The following is a 20,648-nucleotide window of genomic DNA, read 5'->3' on the forward strand; positions in this document are numbered from 1 at the left end:
ATGTATATATAATAGGTGTTAAAAACGTAAAAATGATCTTTCTGAATATCCAAACTTTTTAGAACTTCACAAATAATTGACCGTTTAGATAATTTTATGATCCTTTTATTTGTGCTAATTATGTTGCATCAACTGCTCATGGTTTTATGATCTTTGCGAAATGTATACCCGAACAAACTATTTTATAACTTCCATATACATTTTCGGAGTTGTTTCAATTTAACGATGCAACAATGATAGTCATGCCTTGCAGCGCTAATGAAACATCAAAATGTTTCGCATCAGATGTATAATATATTTATAAAAGTTTCTACAAGTATTTGAATACATTCGTAAGTCGTTTGCAGATATTCGCAAAAACTTTGTATTAATGATATTGGTTGGTATTAATAAAAAGACAATATATAATTGATGGTGACACCTCAGTTGACATACTTCATATGTGTTTGTTCGGTTTCGAAATTTTAAACCGATTAAAGTGTTTTCCTAGCTTTCTAGCGACATTTCAAAAGTTCATATAGATTTTGTGCAGAGTGAGCTGCTTAATAGAGGTAAATGTGTAATTTCATATTTGCCACAATTGTCAAATTTGCAGTTATATTCTTTCTTTCAGTTTAAAGGTAGAACGTTTGATCTCACAGTTATGACAAGAGATCAGCAGTTAACGCTAGAGAAACGTTCTTCGATCATAATTTTGAAAATATAGCAGAAATATCGATTTCCTTATTTGCACCAGGTATCCAAATATTTATGCGCGGTAGTGTAGATGAAATGTGAATCTAACAGATCGCAAATAAAAAAAATGGATATAGATAGAAAAAGAAGAAAATGATTAGCATGTAGCATTACCTTGGCAGGCGTCTCTGTAGTGCTGAGATTTTGACGGCGGTGGAGGTGCGTTCGAGTATTCTATGGATGAGCCGAAAAAAAGGAAAGTAATAATTAGCCGCACTACGATTACCATGAAACAATTATCACTCAGCATTGTGAGTTCACTGTGAACATTGAATGCTGACTTGGGTTAATGGATTGCACTCTTGCTCGGCATTAATCGATATTGGTATCCCAGAACAAATCACATTTCCAATCAAGTATTTAACAGGAAACACATTTCAACATTCAGATTATATTTCCAAAATAGTTCTATTAATATTCAGCATTTGACACTTGCGTCGAGAAGTGTCCGGGTTCATGTCTACTACAGAATAAAGACCGATTGAGAAAAGTTCGAGCGGCATATCGGTATCTGCAGAGTGTACCCGACTGTTTAGGATCCCGAATGTTTCGGGATTCGAAAACTCGACTCGGATATAAACACGAATGAACATCGTAACTTCGAATTGGCTCGGCCAAAATTGGATGGGATCGATTCGAGAACCCGATAAGATCCAACTATTAAGAAGAATGGAAAGAAATATTCTGCATGCTAAGGCTATAAAACGTTTGACTTTTTGTATAAAGTTTCTAGCGGACAGTTTTAGTTTTTCTTTTTTTTTTTTTTTTTTTTTTTAGTTTACTTTTGTAATAAAATTTATATTAAATTTTTTATTGAATACTTTTATATTCTAGATTTATACTTTATTCTTTATGTAAAGTTATTAAAGTATTTTGTAATTAATTTAAAATTATTATCGAAGTAACAATAATCCTTCAAAATTTTAAATATAATATTTATTCATATAGATGTACTTTTTGTTCCATCTCTTTTTAATACATACATAGCTGAATCTATCAGGCTCTCCAACCGATTTCGTCCAACTTTCGTCGAGTCGATGCAAAGTTACACTGCCCCTTCATGCTCGTACCCGAGTCGAAACTCGGGATCCTAAAACTTTCGAGTATACTGAGATATATTGAGATCCCGTCTGAACTTCTCTTGGCTGGCCCATCCCTAAATTCAAGACCCCGATATTCGGGTCGATCCGTAAACATCTGGCGTCGGTTAATTCTTCAATTTTTAATTTCTTTTCGTTATTAATATATTCTTTTAGATTCTATGCGTATTTTTTCCTTAAATTATTACAATCTGCGAACGAGAGGAAGATGTTTTGGGAATTTGATATTTTTTTATCGTGTTTCTATGTGATGTACTAGATTTGCATTTTTAACTACAAACCTGTAGAAGTTATGTTATAAAATTTTATACTCATTTTAAGTTATCTAAACAATACTTCAAACGATACAAATTACATCCTTCTTAAAATTATTCGTAGTAATTTGAAAAATTAGGTAGAAACTATTAAGATTAATAATTGGAAATTAAAAATTAGGAATAAAAAGCATTTAGCGAGAAAATATTACTATCTAAGTATCAATTACTTCTCCTAATTGATTATTTGGTAAACAACAAAATAAATTATTCTTTTTGAAATGTTTATTACAATAAATGAAAAATTTTTGAATATTTGTTCATTTAAATTATTCCAAACTTTATATTGTACATTCAATTATTTATATTAACTATTTATATTTGCATCTAGAATATATTAAAAAAAGTTCTAAGAACTTGAATGATGATAAAAACGAAAGCATTTTAAAATTCAACAAATATGTTGCTTCCCCCAAAGGAAATAATGTAATTGTTTTACTACTTCTATCGTAAAATAAATAAAGTGAGGAATTTCGCATGAAAGATAATTTAGCTAACAAGAGAAATATTTTCAATTAAGCATAAAACACATGGTTATAGACCCAAACATATAAATATGAAACTGGGAGTAATTTTAGCAGTTATGAATATTCAGACCTTCGAAAGTGACAGTTGGTCGAGCAGTGTAGATGGGAATTGGTGACCACCAAGAAGTGGCTTTTTGTGGAACGGTCGGCGATAGTGGCGGAGGAAGCGGTTGATATCTAAACCTCGGCCTGTGTTTAGCAGGATCAAACGGTTGACTGGTAAAACCATCTGATTGTTTCAAAATTGACGATGGACCTTTTGATAAGGTGCGTACTTGGTTCACCACTTTACCTCTATCATTGATCTGTGTCTTTGTGGAAGCGGAATTCGTCCTACTTTTCGAGCAAACATATCTGGCAGCGAGGTTGGGTGGCGAGGACAACGAGCGCATGTTATCTCGTCGACTGGGATACCTATGTGCTATCCATTGACCAGCTAGATAAGGGGCGATATCCCTCAGCTCGTGCATATTCGGCGACGAGGTGAACATTTCGCCCAGGATCGAAGTTTTCTGAGTAGCAAACTCTTCGAACTTTTTTCTCATACGTCCAACAGACTTTCTCGCCTCCAGCTCGTCAGTCTCTGCCTTCCTAGCATTAGTCACAATAGAAGTTGCAGCTGAATCCTTCAATTCAGCTGTCTTACTGATAACATCGATGTGAGGCATAGACAAGTCCTCTCGTCTCAAAGGAACACGTGGAATCGGCGGAGACTCGCCTCTGCGTCGAGCTCTTCCTCTGCGAGGCTCGTACCTTCGACGCAACCAGGCTACGTCCGCAAATTCATGAGGCTTCACTTTACCCTCGTCCACCTTCCTCAGAAGACATCTGGCCAGTTCAGGATCGCTCTGAAATCTTTTTGGCACTGGAACCGTCCTCACTGTATTTCCACGAAGATCTTCGGCACTCTCAAATCTGGCCTTCAAACGTCTCACCGTACCATTTTTTACTAGCTTTAAATAGGCGCGCCAATATTTTCCCGGGTCTGGTGAGGAACTACGCAACCAGATGCTCTCGAGACTGCAGGATGAATTCGATCGCATGGTTGCACGACACGGACTAATGCTCTGAGGCCTATCATGTTCACGGTCGCATGAACAAGAGCGAAACGAGGGTCGCGTGTCCAGTTCCCTATCAGGGCTGCTTTCTTTCTCTTTAGTAACGAATGCTTTTGGGGAAATAGAACGTGTTCTGCACCTTGACGAAGACAAGGCGCTATATTTTGCCGATTCCGTTTCACCGAATAATTCTTTCAAATCCGCAAAACTTTGAGAAGAAGACAATCTCCCTGATTTCAACTTTGATTTTGATCTCGTTTGCTCCGCTTTTCTACGATCTTGATCAGTTTCTATTTTATCAACGTTTTCGAAGAATTCGATCTTCGTTGGAACATCTTGAGACTCTATATTTCGTTGAATAACCGTTCTTACAGATGTTTCGGAACTTTCAGTCATACTGTCTCTTTCACTGCCAGAATTTTGGGCTGAAATTTTGGTCTGAGTAGTCGTGTGAGGTATCGCAATCGTTAGAAGAGGAGGTTTTCTAGACCATTCTTCCATAACGTTTTCTACTCGCTGTCTATCAGATGGACTCTTACTGTTTGGGGTTAGAACCAATAGGAAGTCGCTTTCTTTGATCGCCAAGTCTGTTCTCGATGAATCTTCAACACTTGACGGCTCCAGAGAATAACAGCTTCTAGGTGATGTGCTGGTTACGCTAGGTGTAGCCGCAGAACGGGTCGCTTTTGGCATCTTCTTAGCCGCTAATGCAGCTGCTATGCTGCCTCGCGTTTCACGCGGAGCCAATGGAAGTGACAGAACCGACAAAACTTCTTTTCCAAGTGTCACAGACAGTCTCTTTTTCTCTAACTCACTCATAGACGGAGGGATTCTGAATAGAGTTTTATCGGATTCAAATTTTTCTGTACTTTTCCCTTGACTAATAGAATCACTTCTCTTCAATTTCAATTCTGGACGATCCGTCAACGATTTTTGATCCCTTGGAGATATATCCGATGTAATCATAGAGTGACATCGTACATGAAGACCTTTCCCATCATCTCGAACATCAGGCGATTCGACTTGAGGTGGAACGACAATTTCATATTTCGATAAAGAATCGTGTTTATCAGTTTCTCCTATTTTCTCTTGTCGTTGTTCTGTGATTTCAGGATTCATTTTTGAAGATGTCGAAGGTGTAAACTTTTGCAAATTATCGCTACCGTAAATTTCGTTTAGCTGTTTCTTCAAAGTAGCTACTTGTTCGATAGACAAACTGCTCCAAAATTTTTTACTGCCACCAAGATTTCTTTGTAAGAATGGATGATCTGTATGATCCAAGGATTTCTCGTTATGAGAGCTATTCGCTTTCTTCTGCATTGTGCTCGCCACGTTTAGTACAGAAGTGCCTCGCCAAAGCGGTTTATACGTATCTTTTCTCGACGAGATTTCTTTTCTTCTAGAATATTCTAGGTCACTCTCTTCAGATTGGAGCTTGTTGAAATGTTGAATAATATTTTCAACAGATCGTTCTTTACACCTTAAACTGCAGTCACCGTGCCATTTAAACTTACTGATATCTTTGGTGCTGAACAACAAGTCTTTGTTCCTCTGAACAGCCTTCAGCTTTCCATACAGAGCACTGAACTCCACTTCAGCTCTCTCGTGCGACCTTACCTTCTTCCATCTATCATAATCTATAATTTCTTCGTTTTTCATCCTTGGTCGTAAGTCGTTGGTAGAAAAAGTCCTCTCCAATTCGCCCAATCTTTCAAGGCTCGAATAGAAATCGTGCAGTTCCTTGTACCTTTTCGATCTCCTTCTGTCGTGTAACCTTTCCAGTACATATTGATGATACTCTTCATGACCAATTGGTGACGTGTACAGAGAATTCGTGCTTCTACTCAATGATAAATTAGAGCCAAACTTAGATCGGATATCTTGCAGTTCTTCAGTTTCTCCAGCACTTTTGGTTGTAACCTTCTTCGCGATAATTGTATTAGGAATTTCTGATTTTTCTTGCTTCAATGTACGAATGCGTCTACAGGCTGGTGATCTAATCGGAGATGGTGAAGAAGTTCGTGAAGATGAGTGTTTCGAGCCTGAACGTTCTGGCAGAGTCTTCAAAGGCGGCTCACTTGAACTTCTTTCCTTCAAACGCTCTTTCGCCGAGTCTGGACTTCGATTACGCAAAATACTCGATGATCCAAAGTCCTCGATACCTAGAAGACTGTCAAACTTGCTCACTTTATGAAATACAGATCTTCCAGGCCAGCTCACACCGTATGGGCTTGAACTCCTAGAAGAGATACTCTCACGTTCCCAGTTTTTGAATTTTGAATCTGATACTGGACGCTTGTGAGCTAAGTAAATACTCAAAGCTTTTAGTGAAGGTTCTGATTTGCTACCCTCTCTGATGTTTTCTTGGTATATCCTCGCTCGTTCGCTAACACTGTATCTCTTAAAAGAGACATTTTCACTTGAAACAGCTGAAGAAACTGATTTTAAAAAGAGATTCTGGAAAAATGTATCAGGACATGCTACCTCGTGATGTCTCTTAATTTTTTCTACAGCTAACACGGGTGATTGTTTACTCAGGGTTGATAACGGATTCTGTTTAACGTTAGGCTCCTCGTTTTCAATATTAGTTTTATTAATACTCTCATTTTTTGAATCTGACTTTTGTCCAGTTGTTGCTTTTTTCGTTCTCGCGGTAACTTCGGTCTTGTCCTTCTTCGACTTCTTTACTTCAAGTTTTTTTTTAGCCGAATCAGGATTAATTTTTATGGTCTCTGGCTTTTGTGTAGGAAACTTGACGATGGTATGAGGTCTTAGTCTCTTCTTTGCATATGATTCGCTAATTGCATCAGAAGAGGATGTAAACTTCCTGCTGGAACCTATTTTATCATGCTGTCTGACTATCGTTCTCGGTTTCCTGGTGTCTGTTAATACCGATCTACCCAGAACCGATGGAGAAGATGTGGCTGAAGAAGACTTTAAAGCAAACGTTGATTTTGCTGTTGAAGTTGAGTCTATTGGGTTTCTTAACATTTCCTGTCCTTTAGAAGACACAGTAACTATTACTTTCAAAGATTTGTCTTGCGGACTTTTCTGCTTTGCATTATTTAAAGCTGCAGAATACATCGTCGAGGAACTTTTGACAACAGCTCCTGATGGCAATACTGTCGTGCGAACATCTTTGCTATTCTTGTCTCTATATTTCTGCAAATGCTTCCTATTTTCTATAGAAGATAAATCAACCGGTGACCTGGCGAGTCTTTTAGAAGATTCTTCCTGCTCTTTTCTTGTTAACCTCCCTCTAACATTAGTTTTCTTAAGATAAGATACAGAATTACCGATTTCATTCATAGAACGCAACTTCTTTGATTTTGTTGGGGGAGGAATTAGATATTTCGAAGTCATCTTCGAAGAAGAAGAGGATGATTTATGTTCAAGTGCACGTTTCAAGTCAGGTTTCACTGAATATCCGTAACCAGTTTTCCATGAAGAAGAAGTATCCAGGCAAACGCGAGTTCGACTTTTGTCGGCCGCGAAACTTTCCATCGCAGCTGTGTCGAGTAAACTTTGTGACAACCATGAGTCCGAGTTCTTTTTGTTCAATGGAATGGACACCGAAGTAGAAACTTTAGACCGAGGCGAGATCGAGCTATTAGAGGACGTTCGAAATAAAGTGGAAGTTGAAAGACTTTTTCGACTCTGCTTGAATCTGTCAAGATTGCTGCAAAACCGTTCTTTCAGTGACTTAACCTTGGACCCGTCTTCTGTAAAACATTGCTTGTGTCTTGATTTAAAAGATTGCGTGTTATCCATGGTTTGATGTTTGAGATTTGATGCAGTTGATGCATACAGTTTCAATGTTTTGCTGTTTCTAGAAGATTGTCTTCGAGGTGGAGAAGGAGGTCCTGTGACCGCATTTGAGAGTGTTCTACTACCTAGTTGTGGATTGGTGAAACTGTCGTCTCTGAGACACTTTGATTTTGTGATAGTTGATCGAACGTCCATTTTCTTGCTCGTTCCACTGTCACTGGAGGATAATCTTTCGTGTCGCGAGAAAGTGGTTGACGATGAAGCAGGTGTGGTAGCAGAGACACTTTTTCGGTGAACACGGATCCGTGTCAAAGTGGGCGAGATCAGAAAATACTCGATCCCCGTGTCGTCTGTGGACAAAGTGTTGATTGTTTGCTTTGATCGCGTGTTCGTTTCGCAAATTGTGTGCCGCTCGTGGAACCCTCTCACCAAAAATTTTGAAGAAAAGAGTCTCTTTAAAGCTGGTGATGTTGCGTTTGTTCTATTTAGTTTCATTTTTTTATTTTGTTTTATTAGATATTAATCCGACGCAGTGTGAACATCAGAAAAGTCTTCTCAGGTGATGGTACTGCTTGTGCATCGTATTGCGGAGAAAATTAAATCGCAAACCAATATCGATAGATACCGAGAAGAGGCGGTGCGGTGAATAACCTAAAGAACTACTTATAAGAAGAATATCGTGAAAAAAGTATGCGTTTAAGCTGAAAACTTTTGGTTGGCACAGCTAAAATTATAGTTATGAATCATGCTTCGTACTTTTTCACTTGACGTATTATTCGAGGGAGGTGAAATTCAAATAATCGCGGGCTCCTATCAGATTGTATTACGTGGAAATTGTATCAGCTGGTTACATTGAACAGCGGTTATGCAGCGCTTACATTAAAATAATTTAATAGGCGAATGATAAGCGGCCTACAAACATCCTCGTATGTGACTCAACTACTCTTACGAGCAAAATAAAATTTACACGCTCATATAGTGGCTCATGAAAGTATTTGAATGCTTGTAGAAATCTTTTATGAATATACTATAGAAAATATTTTCAAATTTCATCAGTCTGGAACGAATCTGGAAATCTACGGGATAAAAGAATTCTTTGTTATGGCTTTAGCAGATGATTTTACATCACCGAATCAGTGGAGATCTGTTAAAAACAAGTAACCACAAAATTGACCTCAAATATCAAAATCAAATTTTTTAATTTCATCGTGTAGTACTTACAATCAGAAACAAAAGTCTCAAAGGAACCATGGTGGCAGCTCAACCGTTCCTTTAGGAAAAGATGTTTTATTAATTAAACATTTAAAAGTTAATTGTATACAATATAAAAGTGATTTTATTTCGAATATATTTAAATCTCGCAGTCAGATAGAACTTACATAACGTGCTATTGATAAAACTGCTAGAGATTGTCGTTTATCACGTGAAATATATGCGATAATATACGTATTTAAATATATAGTGGTCTGGTCTGCAGTATTCCTTATTATTAATTATCAATATATTTGACGTGTTAAAGGATGATTCCTAGCAGCTTTATCAATAATACACTATGTAAAATTTATCTGTGTGTCACATGTAAATGTATTATAAATAAAATCAGTTTCACATACATACATTTATATAATTGATTAAACTTTAGTATCTTTTTGCAAGAGTACGGTTGAGTTGCAATCTGTAGTTGCCTTGAAACTTTTATTCCTCGTGATGAGCACTACACGATGCAACGAAAAAACTTTGACCTTTAAATACTTTTTTTTGTTAACGGATTTCCACCGATCCGAAGCTGGAAAATCACCTGTCAAAGTCATGACAAATAATTTCTGAACGTCCTACGTTTTGAAGTTACAAGATATTTTGTTTCAGTATACATTACACAGAAACCCACAAAGGTATTTGAGCAGTCAATTACCATTATATTAATAAGCCTCGATATTCAGTAAGACCATTTTTAACTTATCACATATTTAAGATAGCTATTTACGCTGTATACTAATTTCTTGGTAAATATGTGTTTACAGTAAATGTCCTGTATCTTCTTTACACACATGTATATGTGTTCGTATCAGTTTCAAATTTTACCAATATAACAACGATAGTGATGTCTCACTACAGTGGCAATAAAATTTTGAAATAATGCACATAATACATTCATAAAAATTTTCTGCGTTATGTGTGCGAATACTTTCAAGAGCTGCTGTAAGTATCAGGACATTTTGGTCGATTTGTAGTAACAATATGTGAGTTTTACGGAAATATACAAATTATTGACGAATTAAAAATTAGAAGCAACAATCACTACCTTTTTATGGAATCACCAGGCTATAACCCTAAATTATCCATTAAAGAACATAGCAATAAAATATTTTACTATTTAGTGTATATATTTACTACTATATACATCTTCTATTTAAATATTACTCTTTGTGATTCGATTTTAATATCAAAGAAGTAATAACATAGTTCTATAATATTTAAGAGTTTCAAACATTAGATAAGCAAGGTATTCCGGTAATCATAGTACAGTAGTAGTAAGGTAGTTTCTACAGTATTTGAAAAAATAAATCGAAAATATAGAATAAAAATTTTTTCATCTCGAAAGATCAACTATGCATGAGTTAGTTTCATTCCTGACTGAATCGAAACGAATTGTTGGAAGAAAACTATTCTACTTGAACAAATAAATCGAAAATGCAGAACAAGATGTTCTCATTGGAATCTTTGTTTTCGAGAAAATTGAATTTGGATATTCGTCAAAAATGCATGTACATACGATGCTAATTCTTGACGTTTCATTTCACATTTTCAACTTAATTTCGTACGTACAATAACCTGGTGATTGTTGTCTGTTCACTCATATATATCTAGTCAAGAATTAAGCAAGTTCGCATATTTGTACTTGATTTTTTCGTAAACAAATCGTCGAACAAAATGCATGAAAAAATTGTATTCATCTTTTTTATGTTTTTCATACAGATTTACTCTCCTAGGAATTGTTACGCGTCACGCCTTGTACTATATAGAACGCTGACTTTCAAAATTCAATTTGTTTGATTTATAATATATCTACTATTATACGTAGCTGTGATGATTATAAAGAATAAAATCATAACAATTTGTTTGACCGTAGTTTTATTATGAAAATATGACTTGTCAAATATCAGCAAGTATCCAAATACTTTTGAGCAATAGTATTTCCTTGCGCTCTCATAAGTTGTTACTTCATTATTACGCGTGTAAACGTTATGAACAACGAAGAAAATTTATTAACGCTTTAACGGTAAAAAGTATTTCTTAAACGACCTTTAACGAAGATTTTTGAAGAAATTTACGATACCAAATGATAGTTTAGAGTCTCGTAGTCGTTGAAAAATAAGGACTCAGGTGATATGTAAAGATTAAAATCGTCATGCTTGAAGGCGTGAAAGTATAATTTCATTCGAAGCTCTGAGAATAAAACGAAAGTTAATGACACGACAACGACCATGCAGAGTCTTAGCAAAAACACAACTATTGTTAGTAATTAAATACGAGATACAAGAAACTCAAAGTGGCAATCGATCAATTATATGCTAACATGCCTGCTTAAATGATATCAAACCATATCAAACACCAAAAAAATAAGAAAAATATTCACAGAGAATGTAATAATAATTGCAAATGCCTTAAAGACATAGAAATAGGCTTAAAAAGACAAATAGAATTAGATCGATGAGTTTGAGAACTTACCCTTTGGTCGTTCTGGAGCGGGTTTACGAAAGCCATGAAGGGGTACGTCACCACCGCTTTGAACAGTTTTATAGGCCAGTCTTTGTTCAACTTGACTCAGCGGGCTGATATCTTCCTTGCGACGAAACACCAGAGTAGAATCGCTTTCGTATCCTGATTCTTTAAGAGCACTGTAAAAAAAAGTATTTCCATAACTTTAAAGTAATGATTAATTTTTAGAAGACTATAAGAACAATAAGAATAATGAACTAAGATATATCGTAATTAAATTACAATGTATTTTGTAAATAGTGACATTTCATTGCGTAGAGTATGTTCACGCTATTAATTCTTAGGATATTTTCATTCATAATTGATACATTTGTAAGAATAATAGGAAAAGTCAAAGGTTTACCATTTTCCATACATTATGCGACAGTCTTAACAGATTTATTTAATTTATTATCGTTTTCATATAATGACGTGAATATTTCATATAATGATGGTAGTTATACTCTAAATATCTCCAAATTATATGAAAGCGGAATAATTATCTACAAGCCCACCGAATGCCCGATTCCGCCTATTTTTGAACATGTAGAAATAAACATTTTGAACAACATTTTCCTATATATATAATTTCTGTATGGCCTTAATTTTCGAAATATTAGCAAAAAATTGTTGGTATCACATGAGAATAAAATTGGTATCACTGCAGTGAATTCTGCGAATTCTTTTCAGCTTGGTCACGCAACGCACTGGACAAGTTACGTCCAACCTCACTTCTTACCATGTGCCCTGTCTACCACGTGTAGCTCCGCATTTTCATACCTCTATGCAGTTGAACGATGTTCCTCCGATGTACAGAATGTTGAAAAATTATTTGGGAAATGATTCTACACTTTCGAATCGGTGGAGATCTGTTAAAAAAAGCGACCGGAAAATTGACCTTGAACATAATTTTCAAGATCAAATCTTTCTAATTCCAACATGCAATACTCATTACGAGGAATATGAATTTCAAAGGAAGCAAGGCTGACAAATGAACTATCTTTTAGAAAAAAATGTTAATGTTTTATTAGCCCTTACGTTGACATCTGCAGTTTGGTTGCATTTCAAACGCGGATGCAGAAATCAGTTAGATATTAGGCTGTTTATCTATCGCAAGAAATATTAGAATTATGGCAAAAATAACAATAAAAACACTATCTTTATCCTCTGATACTATATATCAACACTACACCTCAACACTAATACTTTTGTTTGACACCCTAGGCTTGAAAGGATGTAACAGCAAAGATTATTTGTCACAGGTATGATTGGCTGACAAAGATTATTTGCCAGTAAAATAAAGGAATTACAAAGATCACTCGCTAGTATAAAGAACTGCGAGATTTATTTTAAAGCGGACTGTATATAAATTGCATGTGTTTGGTGTGAAATGTTTCTAAATTGGAAATGAGTTAAGACTCAAGGAACTGATGAATAAGTTGTTAATACAGACTGACTAAACTCATCCGGGATAAAGCTCTTGTAGTCTCTCATACGCGAGACGTTGGCGGAGGTAAAACACGCAGATTAGTTGCCTAAGCATTTTCGATTTTTCAAAAGTGGCGAAGACTCGCGATTGTGAGCGGGTTGACGCAGGAAAAGAGTTGTAGGTCAGACAGCTAATTATAACTGTACGAAACGTATGGTTTTATTGGATGCGCGACTATTAAGGTAATGCCCTTTCTAGATACGATACAATATCGATTTTTATGTTCGACGGTCAAACCACGACCCGTGAACTTCGTAAGACGGAAGATGCGACTATACGACTAACTGTGCGTGTATGACTCTGTCGTGTCTGGCAGTTGGTCCACGACCTGGGGGTGTCATCAAACGGGGGACCACGCTGCTGTTGATAACTGCTCCTTCGCTCCTTTATCCCTCGTGTGGCGACCAAACCACGACCTTTCATTTTTGTCAAAGAGGAGACAACAGCTATTCACGACATTTCTTGCGTCTTCCCGGCTGTTGATCCCTCAAGATGGGGATGAAGGATAAAAGTTTGCTTCCTTTACCGATTGTTTTATGACACTGTTGGCCCTTCAAGAGTTTTCGGGCCTATACACCTCTCAGGGCTCGCTCAGCAGTGTCATAAATCCTTACCTTCTCAATGATCTTGAATAGGTGGTCAATTTAGTATGATTGGTAACTTTTCTTCAGTAGGTGACTACCTTCGCGTTATTAACACAAAGCGATTCTCGAGAGCCTGCACGGGAGTTTCGCAAGTTCTACTTAATAGCATGCAACAAACTCTTATGACGCGTGCTGGGTCGACCAATGCTGGAATAAAGGTTAAAAAAAGGGGAAACACCTGAATCCCTGACCGTGACAAGCAACTGCTATCGAATAGCAACAGAATAAGTGTTCAATGACCTTATGGTTATTGGTGTTAGGAAAGACAGAATTTCTTCGGCTTATAAACATAAACGTAGAAAGACATAAAAATATAAAAACATAAACATATGAAGACATATATATGCGTAAGAATATCAATGAATAAAGAGATGAAAATATCAATGTAGAATATAAGATGAGCGTAAGAAGAAATTCTGATTTGGTATATAAAATTTCGTATATAACGACGCGCGAAGGATATCTTTGCGTAATAAATTTAAAAAAATAACAAATAAAAGAAAGTAAAGAGATAAAATGAAGTGAAAAGGTATCTCTAAAATAAAAAATATAATCTACAAATAACTACACTAAACCCTAAAACAAAAATAGGGGGAAGGATATAAATTAAATAATTAAAAACACTAAGGATAAATTTTCTCGACGTTCATTGGTGGATTGCTGTTGTAAAAGTGCTGGTTTTAGAATTGAAATGTGTTGCGTTGAGTGGGTTATATCGTGTGGAATCGTGTGTTTTCCCATTCTTTACGAAGGACGACGAAAAACATATTTGTCATAAAATTATTTTCCAGTTCACAGGCGCGAGTCGGGAGGCAAACAAATATTTTACAACTTAATCCATCATCCTTCGATTGCTTCGCGGCTCGGAGTTCGAGGTCGCGGAGCTATAATATTTCAAAACATTGCTTCGCGTTTCAAAATTACTTCCCTGAAACCTTTTTTCCTCGTGATGAATACCGCAGCTTGCGATTAAAGAAAATTAGACTTTGAACATCATGCTCAAGGTAAATTTTGCAGTCATTTTTTTTAACAAATCTTCATCGATCGGAAGGTATGGAATCATTTCTAAAAGGCATAGCAAATAACCATTGAAGACTCTGTACATAGATATATATTAGTTTATAGTTTATCATTAAAACATTCATTTCCCTGCGACACCTACGAAACTATGTAATTGGTGAAAAATCATCCATTGGACGTCCCTGTTAATTTCTATGTTGGTGGTTGAAGAAGGATGCTAACCGCCCTTGAGAGAAAGTTGCTAGTGGGAAGAGTCGTTCGTGAGAAAAGCAGATTTCCCGTATTCTCCCGTAGTAGGTGGTAGATTTAGGGACTGTTAGGATAAAAACTGTTTGTCCGTTTGAAGGACCTAGGTTAACTAAATCCTAAGATTTATAGCGGGTCCTCAGACTAGCCGAACATGTACTGCGAAGACGCATCGACATCTGGCAATCATCTTACTCGAAGAATAGGGTCTGCGTGTGACGAGCCACGGGACAGAAACCGTTGGAATGTTTACTGTCGCGTGCCGCCACAAATATTTCTTTTAAGGAGAGCTATAGAATTACTCCATACCTTTGTTAGACAAAGCGTCCATCCCGTGTCCGCGGCTACGTTCGGCGACTGGTTGTCGCCTCGAGCCCAAGCACATTATCACAAATCTCGAACAAATACAATCGGATCGAATGACGACAATTGTTTAATTACGCCTATGATAGAATCTAGATTACGGTGTTAAGGGATTTTCCCGAAGTTCCAAAGGGAAGGCTCCGATGTCCTTTCATCTCCGACATATATATGTCGGGTTATCATTGGAGTTGGGCGCGTATAACGAATCTTCACTTGAATTAGCCATCGTTGTTATGTACCGTAGATGATGTTTTACTGATACAAATGTGATTATTACAGAGTTTAACAAGTAATAGCGACGATTGAATAGTCGAGATGTTGATGACAATGAATTTAGGTTCGATAACGAATCGTGGATTCGGTCAACGGGATGACGAATGCGATGTGATACACGATTCTGGTGTGACTCTACGTACTTGTCCACAGTACAAGTAGAACTTATCTGACTAAATCTCAGTCCAAGTATAACTGCCCTTACCAATCGAAAACGCTAAGATCCCTAATAGATGCACCTTGGTATGTTACCAACGAAACAATACATCGCGACCTCAAGATACCCACAGTCAAAGAGGAAATAGCAAAATATAGCGACAGATATAGCAAAAGAATCAACAAACACCGAAACCCCCTAATCACGGAACTACTTGATACGACGGACCAGATCCGCAGGCTGAAGAGACACTACCCGCTAAACCTAAACACTAGATTTAATTAGATACTTATACTAAATAATATTTATTTATCTATTAAGTAATATTTACCTATTTATAACAAGCACTTATAAATTATACTTATCTATAATAAGTATTAACTATTATAAATAATTAGCCATGTCACTGCGCCACGTCAGAAAAATTACTGAAAATTCTCAATGCGAGAATTGATTGTAAATTTTAATAAATAAAATAAAAAAAAATGTTTTATTATTTAAGTACAGCTATAATAAGAAGTGTGGACTGAAGGATTGGGGACCTTCCCAAACATTCCAAAAGAAAGGCTCCGATGTCCTTTCATCTCCGACATATAAATATCGAGGCCTGTTTATAAGATGGCTTATTCGACTGTGTACCAAGGAAAAGGCGTTACAAAGGTGGCGATCGAGAAACACGCATTCCTACGCTGCTCAAATATTAGCAAAGTTTCAATGTAATGATGTATAATTATTTATTTGATTAATAAGAAAATATATGTAACGAAAATATGAACTAATTGTTTTTAGTAACTCAAATTTTCATTTTCAATAATTTTTATAATAAAAAACAGGAACTTAACAACCGAATTATAGAAAGAATTTATTGTAATATTATCGATAGCTTTTTGGGAATGTCACGGAAATGAAGGCCGATGATTACATATACAGGAAAGGGTTATTCAGCATCATGTCGCCGGCAACATATTTGAAAATCATCGAAATCGGTGAAAGGGCATTCTTTCGACAAATACATCGAGAGTAATAACAATTTCATAACAGTTAAATATAATAACACCCAGTTAGCCCCAAAGAAATCATTAATATTAAAATGTGTTATGAACTGATTAAGTTCATGTTTCATATGTTTCGAGTCAAATTTTGTTTAAAAAGTTGTAGTTTTTGAAGTTTTTGAATACTTTAATGTAATCCTAATTAAAATGCGCTAAAAGAGATTTAATAATTTATAATATACTATAATAAAGCTGTATAAGTACCAGAAAATCGAAATCAAAGTTGGACACTTATCCAGTAAAGGTATCGCGTCCAACTATATATATAGAACGTAAAGAAGGATAGCGCTAGCGAAGGAAAAAGAGGTTCGAAAATCGGATTAATCAAAAGAAGCGTATCATTGAGACAATACCAAAGCAACGATGAAAACTCCTTATTTTGCTAATTTTCCTGATTAAAATAAGGCCAAACAGCATATTTGATTATTTGATAAATGATAAAAATTTTTTTCACCTATAAAACGTACGTAAATACATGTGTAAATGTTACTTAAAGTATATCGTCTTTGGCACCATCTAATACAGCCATCTAATAATCTAATCTACAGACCATCATACAGCATGTAATGTCGGAATGCGAGGAAATGATCAGAATGGAAGGTATATGAAGACAGGAAATAGCAAGAGGACAGGAAAGAGGAAAGGACTGGATGAGAGAAATAATCAAAATAAGAAAGGAGACATTCAAGTTATGTACTTGAAAGTAAATTAATGTAGTTTTTAAGAAAGATTTAATCACAATTCCCTTTTAAAGATAAGAAGACGAGAAAAATAAACAAATATCACTATTACTAAAACGATGTTTCGGTCATAAATCAAAAATATACTTACTGTGACATATATGGTTTCACTGGACGACTATTGCGCTGATCAAAAGGCTGAAAAACAAAAAGTTTATTTATTAAATTCATGAAATAAGTTCATACATAATGTTTAACATGCTTTTCATATTTTCATTGATCGATAACTTCAAATTCGTGATAGCTTTACATCGAGGATAAAAATGTATAATCAACGTTGTTTTCATATGTACACAAGACCACGCAATTATCGATACTGTGCCTACGAAACATCGAATGGCAGTTACACGATTCATGCAGCATTCGGCTATGTTAAGCGTAAATTAGTAACAAAGGATGCAAATAAATAAATGAAATGCTATTGGGGTGAGGTAATGTGAGTAAGGTGTTGGGGGTAACATAGTAGTAGCATATTCAGTATTGAACGGACAAAAGAAAAATAGTTTCTTAGAGGGTACATAGATAGCGATAACAGCAAAAATATAAGCTAAACGAAAAGAGAAGGGACTGCTTCGATCGATACAAATAAGTAGAATACTTAACATATCTTTCAATATAATGTTGCAATAGTATTATAGAATAGAGATAATTGACTTTATTAACAGGTTCTATCAATAATCTTTAAAGATAAATTGCAATAATTTAATTTTCTTGATACTAAGGCTGTTTATGTTGTTTATTAATTAAATGTTAATGGATATTATATAGAATAAGGTAGTAAATGGCAATAAACTAAGACTGTAATTCAATAATACTTCGATATTAAAATTAATTTCTCTATAAAATTTGAAAATGCGACAATATTTTGACTTTAGAATATGAAAAATATTACAAAAAAATTATACAAATTACAAGAAAATTTTTATTACTTTAAATTGCTAAAAAGAAAACTTTATGCAACGTTAATAGAAGCAAAGGATAACAGATATAAAAGACAGAGAAAGGAAAAGTATAAAGGACAAGGAAAGACGTATGCCACTACTTTTGTATTTGTTATCCTTGCTTTTCGTACGGTGAGTTTTACAAAATAAAAGTTAAAATAGAAAAGTCAATACATCTACTAAACTAATCATTTTTGATAGGAAAACTCAAGTTGAATCGATTAACGTATTAAAAAATATATAATTTCATCTAAAAAAACAAAGTTGTCCTTTACATGACCTTTACGCGCCCACCTACAGAAAAAATAATAACATCAAAAAAGGCCCGATTGGAGCCAATGAAATATTGTCTGAAAAAGTTTTCGCTACAGATAACACTAGAGATGCAGGTCAAGATGTTCCTATCTGATATTGCCATGTATACGAGGCGTTCGCGGCAATTTGTATCAACATTTTTTTCGTAAACAATAAGTATGAGGAAAAAATGAAAGAGAGAAAAGATGAATGATTCAAAATGAACTACGTATTAACAATAATATTCTTCTCGCAAGTGCAAATATGTATGTACATTTTGTACAGTTGTACTATTTCTTTAAATAAATGACCTTTCTTCTTTTTAATACATGGAATCCTTTCATTTTATGAAAAAGGTATTAGGTTAATATGGTAAAAAATTAATTAGTTTAAAAAATATCCTAACTTTAATTTTGTAAAATATCATATGATAAACGAAGAAAAACAAAACTCTCGTATTTATATCTTCTTTCTCTCACATATGATAATTTCTACACAATTGAAATTAGAATATCTTTTAAACTAATCAATTTTCGACCATGTTACCCTAACGCTTTTTCTCACAGAATGAATGAAAGGATTCATATATGCAAAAAAAGGAAGTTTTCCACTTAAAAAAATAGTGCAACTGCAAAGTGCACATGCATATTTGCATTTACGAAAAGAATATTATTGTTATTATGTAGTTTAGTTTAAACCATTCATATTTTCCTTCTTTTATCTATTCGATAAACTTATCGTTTACGAGAAAGACGCTGATCCAAATTAGCGCGAACACCCTGTACAGGCTATAATATTGGTTCAATAATCCGACCGAATGATCTTTTTCCTTTTCCATAACTTTCAAAACTGAAATTCTAATTCTTTTACGTTTCTCGTCTTTCGTCGCGACGAGTTCACATATAAAAGCAATATTGTGCTGTCTCTATATAAACTGCAAATTGTTACTCCAAATATTAAATTAAAAATCAATCATTTTTGAGTAAATTAAATTAAAATTATATTTTTATTAATAAATTTCTCTTCTTTATTAAAACCACTTTTCTAATAAAAGTATTGAAATTATAAATTAATAAATTAGAAAAAAATGTTAAAAATATTATAAAATATTGCATGTATAAGACATATTAAGCTATTTCTCTAAGTTCTAATCAAATGTCTATAATAAATAAAACCAAAATTCCTAATATTAATTATCAGATGTAATACTGGAATTTAATGATGAACACTGTATACAAAAACGAAAGTTGTCTATGTGAAGAATTATTTTCTCTTGATTCAATTAAAATATTGATAGTTTGACATTTTAGAATATCTATAGAATAAAGCATGAATATTTCTGATATCTCATGTTCAAAATAATTTCTATGAATTTCATTTGATGCATCAGAATCAGCTGTTTGAAATTCCTATAACGATCTTTATCAAAACATCTTAAAGAAGAAGGAAACATTCCTTCATAATCCTTTATTAAAACCAATAATATAAAAAAGTATAAGAAAATTATTTGCACAAGGAAACAACCTAGAAAAGTGAGACAAACCATATTGAATAAAAATTCATGTGTTCCTTTCAACTCGAGTAACGAACTGAAACTCGTTCTACGGACAGCGTTCTTATCTCAACAACTATTTGCGAACTTTACTGCGCTCGCAGCCCTTATTCTTCGACATATCTTCTGATAACAGAACGTTCTGGACATCGAATTGTTAAGTCGAGCAACAAGTTCTTGACGATTGACAAGCGCGCTAGAAGACAAGAGGTTCAAATAAGACAAAGATGATTGGAAGATGTTAAAAAGTATAGATAAGCAGAAGATACACACGTGCAACGAGAGATTCAGACAGCTACACGGAAGATAATAAATCAAGAAAAAGAAGTAAGAATAATATATATGTATACTGTAAGCATAAATTCGTGATACAATTGAAGTGAAGAAAATTCTACAATTCAAAATTATGTGAAAATCTAGAATAATCAAATTGCGTTGGAAGCTTTCCTTTTTTTTTTTTTTTTTATAGAAATCAAGGTTGAAAACTTGTCCGGTGTACAATAGTTCATGAAAGTATTTGATTATTTACCATAGAAAACTTTTACGTACATATTATATGTGTTACATTAAACATTTTGAAATTTCATTGGCATTATAACTAAACAACTATCATGAT

General features: G+C 34.7%; 1 protein-coding gene across 1 annotated transcript in view; it reads right to left on the reverse strand.

The window, feature by feature from the left end:
* The window catches only part of CAP (Cbl-associated protein), a 413,875-nt gene that overhangs the window by 67,454 nt on the left and 325,773 nt on the right, over positions 1 to 20,648 (reverse strand). The window contains exons 20-23 of the mRNA XM_069131258.1: positions 17,337 to 17,383; positions 11,232 to 11,401; positions 2,747 to 7,852; positions 850 to 909 (exon numbers count right to left, since the gene is read on the reverse strand). Of these exons, the coding sequence (XP_068987359.1) occupies positions 850 to 909; positions 2,747 to 7,852; positions 11,232 to 11,401; positions 17,337 to 17,383 (5,383 nt within the window). The remainder of the gene's footprint in view (positions 1 to 849; positions 910 to 2,746; positions 7,853 to 11,231; positions 11,402 to 17,336; positions 17,384 to 20,648) is intronic.

The sequence above is a fragment of the Bombus flavifrons genome, chromosome 18, assembly GCF_040668555.2.
Source record: "Bombus flavifrons isolate JBK064 chromosome 18, iyBomFlav1_principal, whole genome shotgun sequence".
Taxonomy (NCBI): domain Eukaryota; kingdom Metazoa; phylum Arthropoda; class Insecta; order Hymenoptera; family Apidae; genus Bombus; species Bombus flavifrons.